Source organism: Melitaea cinxia, chromosome 19 (genome assembly GCF_905220565.1).
Source record: "Melitaea cinxia chromosome 19, ilMelCinx1.1, whole genome shotgun sequence".
In the NCBI taxonomy this organism is placed as follows: domain Eukaryota; kingdom Metazoa; phylum Arthropoda; class Insecta; order Lepidoptera; family Nymphalidae; genus Melitaea; species Melitaea cinxia.
Genome location: NC_059412.1, coordinates 10,478,116 through 10,491,777, shown reverse-complemented (window position 1 = coordinate 10,491,777; position 13,662 = coordinate 10,478,116). Strand labels below are relative to the sequence as shown.

The window sequence follows — 13,662 nt, the reverse complement described above, 5'->3', positions numbered from 1 at the left end:
TTCATATCAGGCTTTTAATATGTACTCTCTTAAAAAAAAAGCTTAAATTATCTTTTATATGCTTCAATTAATAACTGAGGTAAATAACTGAGGTAGGGCACAGCAGGAATTTCCTGCTCAAAATATGGAGCAGCCCGACTGGGCCTTACAGAAGACCACAGCTAAATAAATAATACTGTTTTCAAGCAGTATTGTGTTCCTGTTGGTGAGTAAGGTGACCAGAGCTCCTGGGGGGATTGGGGATTGGGTCGGCAACGCGCTTGCGATGCTTCTGGTGTTGCAGGTGTCTATAAGCTACGGTAATCGCTTACCATCAGGTGAACCGTACGGTTGTTTGCCGACCTAGTGACATAAAAAAAAATATTTAGTACTTGTTGTACTAATATGAAAAATTATAGACTAATCATTTCATTTCATAAAGTTCAATCATTGTCTAGATTCAGATGGAAATTAATCTGCACTTTGTTAATCTTTTCCGTTTATTTCATTTTTAAATGTTAAAAGTAATTGTCATGTTTAAAGTATTTGAAATATTCATCTATAAGTATTAGGGAAGTGTAGCAGGATTTTTTGATTAAATCATTGGAAACGAGTAATAACAAAACGAAAAATGTATAATAGATAAGATCACAGGATATAGTCGTTTAATCATTTATTATGTCTAAGATCAATTGTAAAGTTTATAATATTATTTTATTCAATTTCTTCGAGTTTGGAATGCCTCAGATTCCCCTTAAATCACAGTATGTTATTTTTAATATACAATCTTTAACAAACTTAGGTAAACTAACTTTTTGTAGGCCACCTTGAAATTTTTATTTCCAAAATTATCTAAATGCTTCTATTTATATTCAATAGAAACATTTTTTTTTATCGTGAGAATCAGTGCGTAACATTTATATCATATTTTTTCTCATATGTAATATTTGTTTCGATTTAATTACATATACAGTTAACTTTTATTATGTTTATATTATACTAAAGAGTTTTTAAAATAAACAAGATATATTTATGGTTAAAAAAATTTATTCTTATTTAGATCTTGGTTTAAAAATACACACAAAAATCACAAGTGCTAGTTATTATTCAGTTTATAATTTTATAATAACAATCGTCATTCATTACTACATCTGTAACAACTCCACAACATGCCCTTACAGTACACACGCTACAGTATCACATCTCATTCGTTCGACAGTACTGACAAACAAATAAATTAACTAACACTAAGCTTGCACCACAGTCACTTAAAAATAATTTAATAAATATTTTTTCGTAAACATATCAGCGTTCGTTTGTATCACAACAACAGACGCGGCTCAATGCATTTCGCTAATGCGTTAAATATTATGGCAACGCGGTCGTTCCCGCTAGTCTTTTTTATTCTAATACTACTTAGGACACTTAAACATCACATTTGCTTTGTATTTACACTTAGCGTCGTTTGCGACGAATATATCTGTTCAGACTAGAGCTTTGGTTTCACCGTCCGTAGCCGGGTGATCTGTACCTCTGTCGCGTGGCCTGTGCCGCTTGCGGTGTTAGGAAGTACACGTGAGCGCCTTCGCCGGGCAGTCGATACGAAACGTACGACCCCGGTCTCCCCTCGCCGGCTGCGTTGACCGGCTGTATCCATTCAGCGTCCGGGTTTAAAGGCGGCAAGGGCCGTTTGTAGTTCACGGCCGTGTCGTCGGCCAATGACGGTCCATTCAAGTCATACTGTTCACCAGTATACTGAGGCCGTTGTACCTGCGTTTGTACTCTGTACTGTTGAGCTTTCCTGTGGCCGGAATTCGGGTTCGGTATGGGTATGAACTCGCTGTCAGGATCTATCTCCGGCCGTGGGTTTTTGTTGTTTACGTCTGTGTCGTGTTGCAGTGACGGTGGATTCGTCTGCTGAACAAGCTCGGCGTTCGGTGATCCTTGTCGCATGGTTTCGCTGTAAGGATTGATATCCGGCCGCGGCAGCCTATCGTTTACGAACGTGTCCTTGTGCAATGTCGGTGCGTTCGGATTCTGCAGGTCGACGATTTCGTAGGCGTATTGATTGAGATTGTTGTCTACCGGTGCTTTTGCAGTTCCTATTGGAGGTGTGACGGCTAGACCGTTGATGTCGTGCGTTCCGTCTTCTAGTTTTTGACCGAATACGTCGAAAGAGTTTTTTGTTATATCGTCAAAATACTTTTCATCTTGTTTCGTGTAGTAACCGTGGCTGATAGGATTTGGCGTTGTACTAGGATACTTGTTGACGTAAAGAACGGGTTTTACCGTTTGGACTGGAATATGATTAATATTGATTTGCGGAGACGCTTCTTTGTTATAAATTACGTCTTCGTAATCTTCATCTCTCAGTTTGTTTTTTGGATAATATCTTGAGGACGTTGGGCTCTCTGTAGTAACTTGCAAATTTTCAACTAAGTACTGTTGCTGGTATCCAGATGACACTGTTGGAGATATAGCATTGAATTCATTTTCTAGATTAAATGGCTTACTATAGCTGACCATCGGTCTAAATGGTTCAGGGTCAAGCTTCGGCGCTCTAAACGTTAATTTTTCTGGTCTAGGTTTTGTATCGTAGCTGAATTGATATACAGGCCGAGCGTTTATGGGTTTTTGTTTGTGTGAGTGGGCTCTATGTGAATGTCCTTTCGGTCTTTTTGTGGTATACAGTTCGATGGTTTGCTGAATGTCAGCTATTTGTTGATAGAACGGATCTGGTCGCTGCTTTGCTTGTTGTACGTAAATTTGCTGTCTAGGATTTTGAACACTGAAATATTCTTGAGTGAGTGTTCGAGGACCATGTTTTTGAGGCCATAGGAACAAAGCATCATTTTGATCGTACGACCCGTATGCAACGTCAACTGAAGGTGAGAAACCACCTTGAGAATTGTAATTTTGATTTTGCGTGTTAGATGGTTGACTAGGCACAGTTTTGTAGTAATTTCTTCCGTCGAAATAAGTTTCAGGTGCTGGTGAACTTTTTGGTTGCTCATCAAAGAAATAAAAGGATGCAATTGCATCTTCGTTTGGCCTGCGGTTATTATATACAGGTTGCAGTTTAGTAGTAGGTTCGTCGTTTTGAGTGTAATAAGCCCGTAACGGCACCGACGTCGATGTTACATCTTTAGCGACTTCTATAGGCGTTTTCTGTTGTACCTTATATATAATGTAAGGTTTTTCGGTTGTCGTTGGAGTTTTATTATCATAAATAGGATCTGGATAATCATATAACACTGATACAGTGAGAGGTTTAGATGTAAGTTTTGTTCGTGTTTTGTAAACTGTCTTTTCGGTTTTTGGTTTTGTTACAATTTCATCAGGAAGATTGTGAACTCTTACGGGGTTGCGAGGAGGTATAGGTATAACTCTTTGAGGTTTCCTACGTTTCGGTGTTGTCACGATTTCAATTTCAGGAATAGAAGTTGTTGTAGGTAAATCTGTCGTTGTTGTTGTCTCAGTAGTTGTCGGACGTGTTTTATATTTTCCTCTGTGAACTGCTGGTGTTGACAAAGGCCTTTTTGGTGTTGATTTTGATCTAGTATTTGTGTTTGAAATAGTTCCTGCAGGCTTATTGGTCTCGGTATTTGATTTCTCTTCGAGAGGCGCAAAGAAATCCGGTGGTGGAGGTAGTATTATTCCAGGCACTAACGGTCCAGCTGGTACGTTACTCTTGTAGTCAGTGTGATAAGAAAAATTGTATGGCGGCGGATAGTAAATCGAAGGGTCGTCTTCGTCGTACAGGTCTGTTTGGTTGCTGGGTGGTGGTAGAAATGCGGCTCCCGGAGGAAAACCTTCTGGAAAAGAGCCGTTTATGGATGTGAAGTAAGGGAACGCTCCTTCGCTCGCATTCCCGGGTAGGAATGGGAACGGAGGACTTGGCAACGGCGCTTCCCCGGTAGTAGAGTTTCTCTGATTATCACCCGGGGAGTAGATCTCTCCGTCTGGGAAAATGAATGGCGGAGGAGGTAGAGGGCCTTCGCCTTCTCCTGTAGGGAAAGGTGGGTAAATGGGCGCAGGGATACTGCCGTTTGGCGTAAGGAAGATAAGGGGTCCGTCGTCGGAGAGACGTACTGGAAAGGGCGGTGGTATTTTAGGTTTCTGCGGTAGTTTTACTTGCCTTTTAGGCGCCTCATAGCTATCGATAGGTGGCCAAGGCCTATTTTCGGCTTCTTTTGTACGTTCTGGGAATGAACCTCCTTTTAAAACTAGCAAATGATCCTCTGCAAGCCAAATTTCGTCTTTCTTAAGACCGCCAAGATTTTGTAGATTATCTTTGGAACGAGTTTCAGAGTTAGGTTCATAACTTAAAATTCCCGGGCGCTTAGGAGCCTTAGAAAATATCTCATTTTGTATTAACCCATATTTTCCTTCAGCCACCTGATCCGATAACGTCTTTTTGTCTTCATCGTCTTCTTTCATTTTTCCGTTGGATCCCTTTCCTTCGCCGGCGCTCGACATGAGCATGCCGTCGTCCCAGATACCTTGATTCCATCCTACGGTCCCGCCCGACAGTTCCGGCACAACCACTCCTGCAAATTTACCACTGTCACTTTTTGTGTCCGAGTCAATAGAATTTTGGGATTTTCCGAACTCTTTCTCCGACTTAATCTTCATGTGACCGCCGATTAAACGTTTAACTGTCCGCTGGGACTCGGCGGGGTCGCTGTCGGGCCGTGGGCCGAGGGAGCGTTGATCGCGCACGAACGAGTCGGGCGGCAACACGTAGGTGGGCACAAGGACGCTGGCGCGAACGATGCACGCCCATGCCAGCGCTATCGTCAGCACTGACGTCGCCCCTCTCACCATCTGAAAGTTTAGAAAACATCACTTCTTAGTTTTATTGCACTCTTGACACAAATATAAACATATCACTAGCACAGATAATGAACTCATCTCAGATAACGATGTTATTATTATAAAGTTATGTTCTTTTGTCGGTCATGAGCGCGCGAAGTGAAAGGAACTTATGATAAAACGTCCTAACAGTGGTTAAAGAACTGGCGAGCCGCGCGCAACCACCCGCCTTTTATTAATTCGTATGAACTGACCACCTCCGAGCTAGCTGGCATTGAGAATCAAGCGTTTAATTTGGAAATTAACGAATAATAACAATCAGGTAGGAAGGCCGCGGGGCCTGCGACAAAATCGACTGTCATGTTTTAATTTAAGGCTGAATTACTTAATCGGCCATTCTTTTGTTTCTGTATGTAACGTTGAATTAGTTTGAGGTTGTGCGACTCGGTCGTTAGTCACAATCGGTATCGGTATGAGAAATGTTTTGAAACGGTGGAAATTATAAATTGCATTATTATCATATGTTGCAATTTTGAAATAAAAGTTAGTTGTTACTTGATTTTTTTAAAATTCGAAATGTGGATGTGTTTTACAAATATATTATTAATAGTGATCTATTTAAGTCTTTGTTTGTCACGAGGTCTTTTAGGCGTGTCTACGTGAAAGGCGCTCACCTAATTTCGTTTTGCTTTCCTTATGAGAACGTGTCTGACGACTATGTCAAAATATGGACTGGAACACTTTGTATTCGGATTATGACTTGCGAAATTCCATTAATATTTTAATTATTTTCGATTGTACTCAATGCCGATGATATTGATTCTCAGTTTACCGTGACCTGTACTATTTATTTGTAAGGCAAATTTGCTTTCCATTGTAGGTCAGGTATAATTTATTCGCTATAAAATCATACTTTTTATGGAGTTCCGGATTCTCAAAGAACTTGTCACCTTACAAACGGTATCAAAATTGGTACCGGCTTTTTTATGTACCTGAGTCATTAACTTAAGTAGTACGGCCTTCATTGATTATATAATATATGTCGATCTATTAATTTACTAAATATGAAAAATGTACGATTTCATCATTAAACTTGTAGAGGAATCTGAATTTTGCAACAACTACCGGTAATATGTAAAGTTCATAGTAAATGTTTTATAAAGTTTGACATTTGCCGGGATCATCTTGAACGTATCCTTTCGTTTGTATCACTAGTTTACCTTCGAAAAAGTCGCGATTATTCCCAGCGAATGCTTCCTTACCTCGACTAGTGTATTTGTATAAAAATCATATTTGGACTTTACTAAAAGTAATGCGGTATTGATTATTTAACATGACCGATGAAATCGAACAAACGCGCGACCTTGCAACGCAAGTTGCTTGATTTTTTTTGCAGTCACTAAAAACGTGAAATGTTATAACAAAAATTTTAAAATGACTACCAATCGTTTACGCTTAAAAAAAATTTTCAAATTACCTAAGTTACTCGAACACCATGTAGGCCCTTTTCTTATGATTTTAATGAGTCAATACTTTACCAAAGATGTGTCATTAATCCTCGATTATATTAGACTATAATGTGTTTAACATGTCAAAAGATGCTTTCTTTATTTTTTTAGCTGCTACGTTGAGAAACTTGGTATCATTGTGGTAATTTGTATTCAGTGCTCGATATCATCAGTCAGGTAACTTTCCATTGCCATTGTCTGTAAGCGGACCTTTAGACTGTGCTGATTGAATTTTCACCGTTTTGTAAAAATTTCTTTTCGTTTACTTTTATTTTCAAACAAAACCGATTAGATTGTTTTTATCAATTATAATTTAAAATAAATAATTCAGTATCAATTATCTGTAGGTATAACTATCTTGTGTCTATAACAGGATCTAAGCGATATTCTATATCAAATCCAGTATTCGATAGACATTCATAGTGGCAATTTACGTAATTACCTCTACCTAGCCTTCAACATTTAACTTAGAGCTACTATGTAATTGTATAGTGAGTTTGCGGAACCGAATAACCCAAATATAAAATTTTACAAGAAATATTAAAACATTATGTTATGTATATGGTGTGTATGGATATTTAACCGCTCATTTATTGCAGTGTTAGCCCCCGGCTGCGCTCGTTATGACTTAATAGCACTAGTAGTTTCGAAATCAAATATCTATTACCTTCGTACTGGTAGGACATTTTTTGTTGTAAATTTTTGTGGGTTTCTTCAATGATATATCAAAGACTTAACGAATAAAGAACCATTAGCGTTTTGAGATTTAATATTTCCTATAAAATTACGTGGTGCTAATAAAAAATGCAGCGATAAAATATCGCCAGCGGGTGTATTGAAATCAGATAGGCAAGTCCATGTGTTGTAACTCGAGCAAGTTGAATTCATTGGCTTACCGCAGTTTCGGCACGTGTCATGATGATAATCACAGTAATAGGTCGGTCGCTTACGAAAGTTTATTAAATTTGGTATCTGGATAAAGTGCAAAATTGCACGATAATCCTTTCGTTGTTGCTAAAAATCGATAAAAAAATCGGTTTTGGTCAGGGATTGTTAAGAGACTTGCATCATTATTATTTATTTTTGACGGTTTCACGGTCTGAATCTGTAATTATTGTCCACTCGTTTTAATATAATCGATATTTGCTTATGTTGTTCACTATAATAACACACTATTCTGCATTCATGTTTTGATGAAGCTCGGCAGCCATATTCAATCTGCACGAAGCGATTTTAACCTCCAGGTTTATTTAGCATTGCCAATACTAATGATGCCTATTATCGAGCGCGTGCCCAGTTTGATTACTTGCACAATTTAACTTTTTATAGATTAATCATAAACTCGAATAGCCGAATAACAAAGTAATTATGATTCTAATTAAAGCTTGATGTATTTTACGTATCGATTTTTTCATAGTAATTATTCCCGCATATTTTAAACGATTTCGTGGTTGAAATGTCTGTTCTCGCATATTGGAACACGTGATATATATATATATATATATATATATTGATGTTTTTCTCATCTTTGATACATTTTTGCCTGTTACGTCATTATCAAAAATTTAAATAGCTCTCGTGTACTCATCGATAAAAACAAATAATAAATAATGTCATGGCTCATTCTATAATTGTCATAGTGTTCGGTCAAGGCGAAGCCTTCTCGACAACTCGTTCGGAATAGTTTGCTGCGCTTTCTGAGACATGCTAGCACATTCTGTCATCTAAAAGTCCTATAATCCTACGAGATGTAGAGATAACTTTGAAATGAAGTCTGTAACCTTGCGTTTTTAACGTGAGAATTATTTTCGGACTGACTTATTATTAGGTTTTATTCTGTCTCAGTGTCCACGTACACGTTGTGGCAATGTATAGTAAGTATTTTATACAGTTTAGCAACGTTATCATTTCGCACAGGTATTACGAAATTTTTTTTTTGTAAAAATATATTTTTCATACTCCAGTTTACCGATTCGTAATTGTTTTGATACAAATATTTATTCTGAAAAGTCAACTTTTTAAACTTCTTTTTAAGCGGCTCTAAGGTCATTACACAAAAAATGCTCTGATTCTTAGTCGTGACCGACGGTAATACGGTTGTGAGTGCGCACGCGCCGCCTCGGGGCCGGGTAGCGGTGTGTTTCGAAGTTTATCTATGTTCCTGTCATTCGCTTTATTGTCGAATTTATGATTTATAATACCTACGCTATATTTGAAACTTGCAAGGTTAATATTGTTATTATGCAAGAATTTCGCAGCTGCACGCCTAATAAGTAAAAAAGTAAAAAGTGTTATTGAATAATTTTAGCAACAACAACAATGTAACCTACTTTGATGTTAATATTTTGACAACGCCTTTGCATTTTTGAATATACAATTATTATCATATAAATCGTTTATTAATCTTTGTTATTAAAATATAAGTTCACTTTGAAGTTTTAGTAATTATATCGATATGTCCGTATCGACATGTGTATGTTACGAGAACTATTATAAAAAAAATTAAAATGTTGGCTGTTTGCGAGATAAGAGATTTGGAGCATAAACATTTACTTAAAAGTTTTTCCTTATTTAGACTTCCTAATATTTTTAAGATGACATTAAGATTTCGTATATATTTGTTATTATGAAAATTACTCTTATTTCCAAGCGGTACTTTTTGTAATGAATGTGCGCTTTCTTTTCTTTTGTTAGTTTGTGACTTTCTTGACTCTTTGTTTCGTAATTCCTCTGTGTCCACATTAGTTATTGTGTGTAATCTTCTATGTAATACTAAGTTGTTTGCTCTCGTGTCGTCGGACAGTAATTGCGGTTACGACATGTAGAAATTTTCGTTATTTTTCACATAATTTAAAACGAGCTTTGTAAATTGAATCGCGCAGACGTGCTTCCATTTAGACTTTCCACTACGTTTAAACATTCAAAAGAGTATAATTTGTTATGCAATCAATTAACCTTATTACTTTTTGTTGCAGGTAAGATCAGTTATGTACGAGGCACGTGAGTAGCGTAAGCGATATCGAGATAGTTTCAATCGGACGGAGAAGGGAAGCGCTATGGAGTAAATAGCAATTAGTCGATTTTAGATAGATAAAGACTATTAGTTTTATATTGTTTAATATGAGTTTCTTGTGCAATTGGTTTCAAAATTTTTCCGCCGCTGTGGGCGCTACCTTTTGGTGGTTTTCGGAGCGTGGCGGATAATAGGCAACCTTAGATTGCACTTGAGTCCTTCGCTCGTAAGGAAAGCTGTACATTTTAAAATGCGAATTTTGTAATTTCGAATAATTATTCCGTACGCGATTATCTGATCGCCACTCGAGCTAATTATTCTCAAGGTGACACCATTTTGGGTATAAAACGTTTCACGACAAATGACTTTGGGAGCTAACGACGCGCGAACCAGATGTGAACGCGCTTTTGTTACACACAAAAAAAAAAATTCGTACACATTGTTTTCGCGGCACTTCTCAGTACAAATAGTTTAATATCGTGATAAAATGCTCATCACGACGTATAAGCCGGATTCGATTTTTTTATCGACGTACACGAGGGGTGACGTAATCTACGATTCGTACACACTACCTTTATTATAGATTTATATATTGAATAATTTGCACGATAATATAAACATTGCAAGCTCGACCGGAGACCATTGTCGATCGTAAGTGGTCTGCCTTAAACAAACTCAATGAGGATTGAGGACCCAGAGGACTGATGTCATTCACGTTTGAATAATATTGGAAAAGTTTGTATTGGTTTGTGACATAATGACGCGATTGTTTGTATCCTGATTCATAACGTGTCTAGACGGGGACGACGTCTTGGACGTCAGACGGTTGAAAGGTTAGCCGGTGCAGGTGACTGTTGTGTCATCGCATTACTACTACCTTACTTAGTAAGCGACATTCTTTCAATCCAGAAGCGCATGGTATTCTTTAATGCCAGTCTTATTTTAGCTCGGTACGGTATGTCATTAAACTGGTTTCTCAGCTAATGGCATTTGATGGTAGCCTTCATAACTTCAATAGAAGGTGAATATACGTAACATTGAATTTTTCTATAGCGATAATAATCCTTTGTTCGCTTATTTATCATAAGATTTTATTTTTTCACAAATTAATTAAAAATTATTTTTGTTTGATGTAAATCGTCATTGTTTTGGTTTCCACGTTAGTCCACGATGCGAGTATATTTATCATTTTAATACATACAACATTATTAAGAGCAATTACGTTTATCTCGACAAGGTATCATTTAGTTAGACCGTCGCGATTAGATCTTCTAGTAGTGCTACTGTTATCATTATTTAAATTAACTTTGAGGAAATAGATACATCGAATTCCTTCCCAATCTAACATGAGCGTTTGGAATTCTAACACGATTTAGTAATTCTTTCGTATTATCGAAAAACTTCCTTCTCGAATGATCACTATCGTAAGATTCCTCCACTAATGTCGATGTTGTTTCAAGTGCCGGTACATTAACGTGTTTTGAACGTGTGTCGATTATTTACGCTGTTATGTCACCACCTCAGATATAACTCGGTGCACTTTCATTAAACTACACTTTCATATCGGCTACTTATCGATGAGCTTTTACTGTTACTGTTATTTGTTTACAAGTGGCTAGTGTTGTAATCAATGTATTTTTTACTTATTCGATATTTGGTTAACGTTTGTTTTACTGGAGTGAAGCGTAGTAATATTTATTTGCATTTTTTTTTAATCGACATTTGTTAACGATGGTTCTATTTTTAGTTTGCAAATGTTGAAAGGTTAAGGACGCCGTACATATTTTTGAACTTGAATCGTTTGATTTGAATAGTTTAAATATTCACGTAATATGTGATCAAATTAGTATTTCTCACGCGTCACATCGAGTTTCCTAACTCCCGTTACGCGGATGTTTCAATTTTGTCGAGAGTCTAATTTTTTTTTTTTACTTTACTCACGATTGCGATTGTTGTGTATTCAGCACATACGCTCTGAAGTTATTTGTTGGTATTCCCCGATTATATGTTAGAGATTATTAATATTTAAAACGTTTTGACAAAGTAATTTACGTTTTGAGAGATATTTATAACGAAATATATTTTTACGACTACTACTGTTATTATTTGTATTTCCCGATTTATTATTTTGTTTGTGATAGTGTTAGAAATGAGTTGTTTAATGTTTAAAGATAACAAACAGCTTAATTTGCATTCATAGTTCATTAATTTATGATCTCAGTGTTAATACCGCGTGGGCTGATTTCACTAGTACGAATTGTATCATAACAAGTCTCATAATAATATATACCGGTATATTTATTTCATTTTTATCTTCACGAGTTAGTTATATTAGTCATTATGAATTTTTGTTCACAGAATATTTAACTACCGCGACTAACAATACATCGAAATGCTTTTGTTTACTTTTTCTCACAGGTGTTTCTTTATACTCGGCCGCCATTGACTCTCAAGCCTCGGTCTGGCTGCGAAATTTTATATTTAATATTTGTGTCACTTTAGTACCGTATTGTTTCTGGAGTTATTGTCGGGCCGGCATTTAGCCTGTAGGATTCGGGTCAGAGACCTACCTGGATCACTATTACAAACAACGAACCCTAAACTAACCGCTAATAAAATACAATATAAATCTTACATTTACTGTTAACGGTTGAGGCTGCGACTGAATTAAAATATCACTTGTCGTACACTCCTTCAGCACATATCACGAGGGGTAGTGTCACTTCACTAAAATCACTGGTTCAGTCACTGGCACATAGTAGACGTAAGTGGTTTGTCGTGGCTGTGATGTTTGTGTCGTGTCGCAGTGTCGCAGGGTCACAGGCAGTGGTGGGGTGCGCGTGTGTTCGGCAGGTCGTGCGGCGCATGAGTGCCGGCGGTGGTAGGGGCGCGAGCGTAAATACGCCGGAGTAAGCGCGTGCGCATTGCACGCACACCAACACATATAGCGACACACACTACGCGATGCGATGCATTTGTTTTATTAAGTGTCGTGTATGTTGGATACGATGGGCCCTGTGCTGTGCATCTTATAGCCTTTTTGATTTAAGCGTATATTTTGTATATATCACTGTTAAGTATTCCAGCTATTAGAAAAGTTCATAAAAATAGTTTGTCTATCATTTACTACGAAAGGATTCCCTTGAATAATCGTGACGGATGTTTATTTAATGTTGCGTATGGCCAGTAGTCGGTTGAGTAATTATTTAAATTTGTGTGAAAATTGACAAGTATTGTCTGTCACAGGTTTGAATTTTATCATTTGTGTATTAATTGAGAATTAAAATGAATTCCGTTTGATGAATTTCGAGTCTGAAGTTCACTTGCCAGATTTCATAAATCACGATTAACCTTTAGGAAATAATCGCATTTTCTAAGAGCGGAGGTGAAGTTTCTGAGAAATAACGAAAACAATTGTTAACAATTTAAGCTTTAAATATCTTTTAATATTTAAGGCCATTTTAATGGCGGCTGTTTATGAATTTAAAAATAAAACATTTAATATTGATTAATGTATAACATAAAATTAATCATCAAGACTTTAATTGATTAATTTTACGAAATATTTTCGGTGAGTGAGCGTCCTACTGTTTAGTGTCATCGACATGGACGCGTCCTCGGAAGGTCGCCGGATGAGAACGGGACCGAGATTCACGCTGACCGTCCATCTGAATATAGCTCGAGTAATCTTAGAACATTACTGTATCGCTTTTATTATTTATGATAGAGACTAAACGAATAATTATAATATATAATGATTGTTACTGCGTTAAAGAAAATTCAAACTAAACGGACCTCGTGGTTTTATCAGTTTTGACATTTATAACTAAGAGCAGTAACGGTAATGTTGCTGTGGAATAATGACGTAATTAGTAAAATGAATAAAGTAGCTGAAAGCGTTAATAAAAGTAACAATTATTTATTAAAGTGCAGTTGATATTTAGATATCGAACTTTTGTGTAAATTATTCATGTTTCATCAAATTTAATCCCAAGATTATACAAGTATACAATAGGTATATTCTAAATGTTAAAAATATTTTAAGTAATTATAACGGAAGTTAGTTGTATTCAACGATGTTAATTATATTATGAAGCGCATTACGGTATATGGCTCCATATTGGATAATTATTATTTAGTGTTTGTACTAAAGAAAAATTGGAACGAATAAAAAAAAAAAACTAGTAGGTAAATGTTACCCAATACTTTCCTTAAAACGGAGCTTATTTCAATAATCATTTTGATATTTCCTGTATTTCGGTAACTGTCATATAAGTGACCGTGGAAGTTTAAAAACTTACAGTTCACCACATGGTATTAACATTATGTAATCATAGATACCGGTCA

At 36.6% G+C, this 13,662-nt stretch overlaps 2 protein-coding genes across 2 annotated transcripts in view; one reads left to right on the top strand and one right to left on the bottom strand.

Moving 5' to 3' along the window:
* Nucleotides 1-13,662, top strand: part of LOC123662746 (N-alpha-acetyltransferase 15, NatA auxiliary subunit-like) — a gene marked incomplete at its 5' end in the record, with an annotated part of 133,983 nt that overhangs the window by 414 nt on the left and 119,907 nt on the right. The gene's annotated exons all lie outside the window — the stretch shown is intronic.
* LOC123662827 (extensin-2) lies at nucleotides 1,067-12,221 on the bottom strand. Its single transcript, XM_045597621.1, has 2 exons — nucleotides 11,951-12,221; nucleotides 1,067-4,806 (listed from the first exon to the last, which is right to left on the bottom strand). Exon 2 carries the CDS (start codon nucleotides 4,804-4,806, stop codon nucleotides 1,483-1,485), a length of 3,324 nt encoding a protein of 1,107 aa, XP_045453577.1. The 5' UTR covers nucleotides 11,951-12,221; the 3' UTR covers nucleotides 1,067-1,482.

Coding starts and splice junctions, on each gene's coding strand:
- LOC123662827 (XM_045597621.1), bottom strand. CDS start 4,806: ATGGTGAGAGGGGCGACGTCAGTGCTGACGATAGCGCTGGCATGGGCG.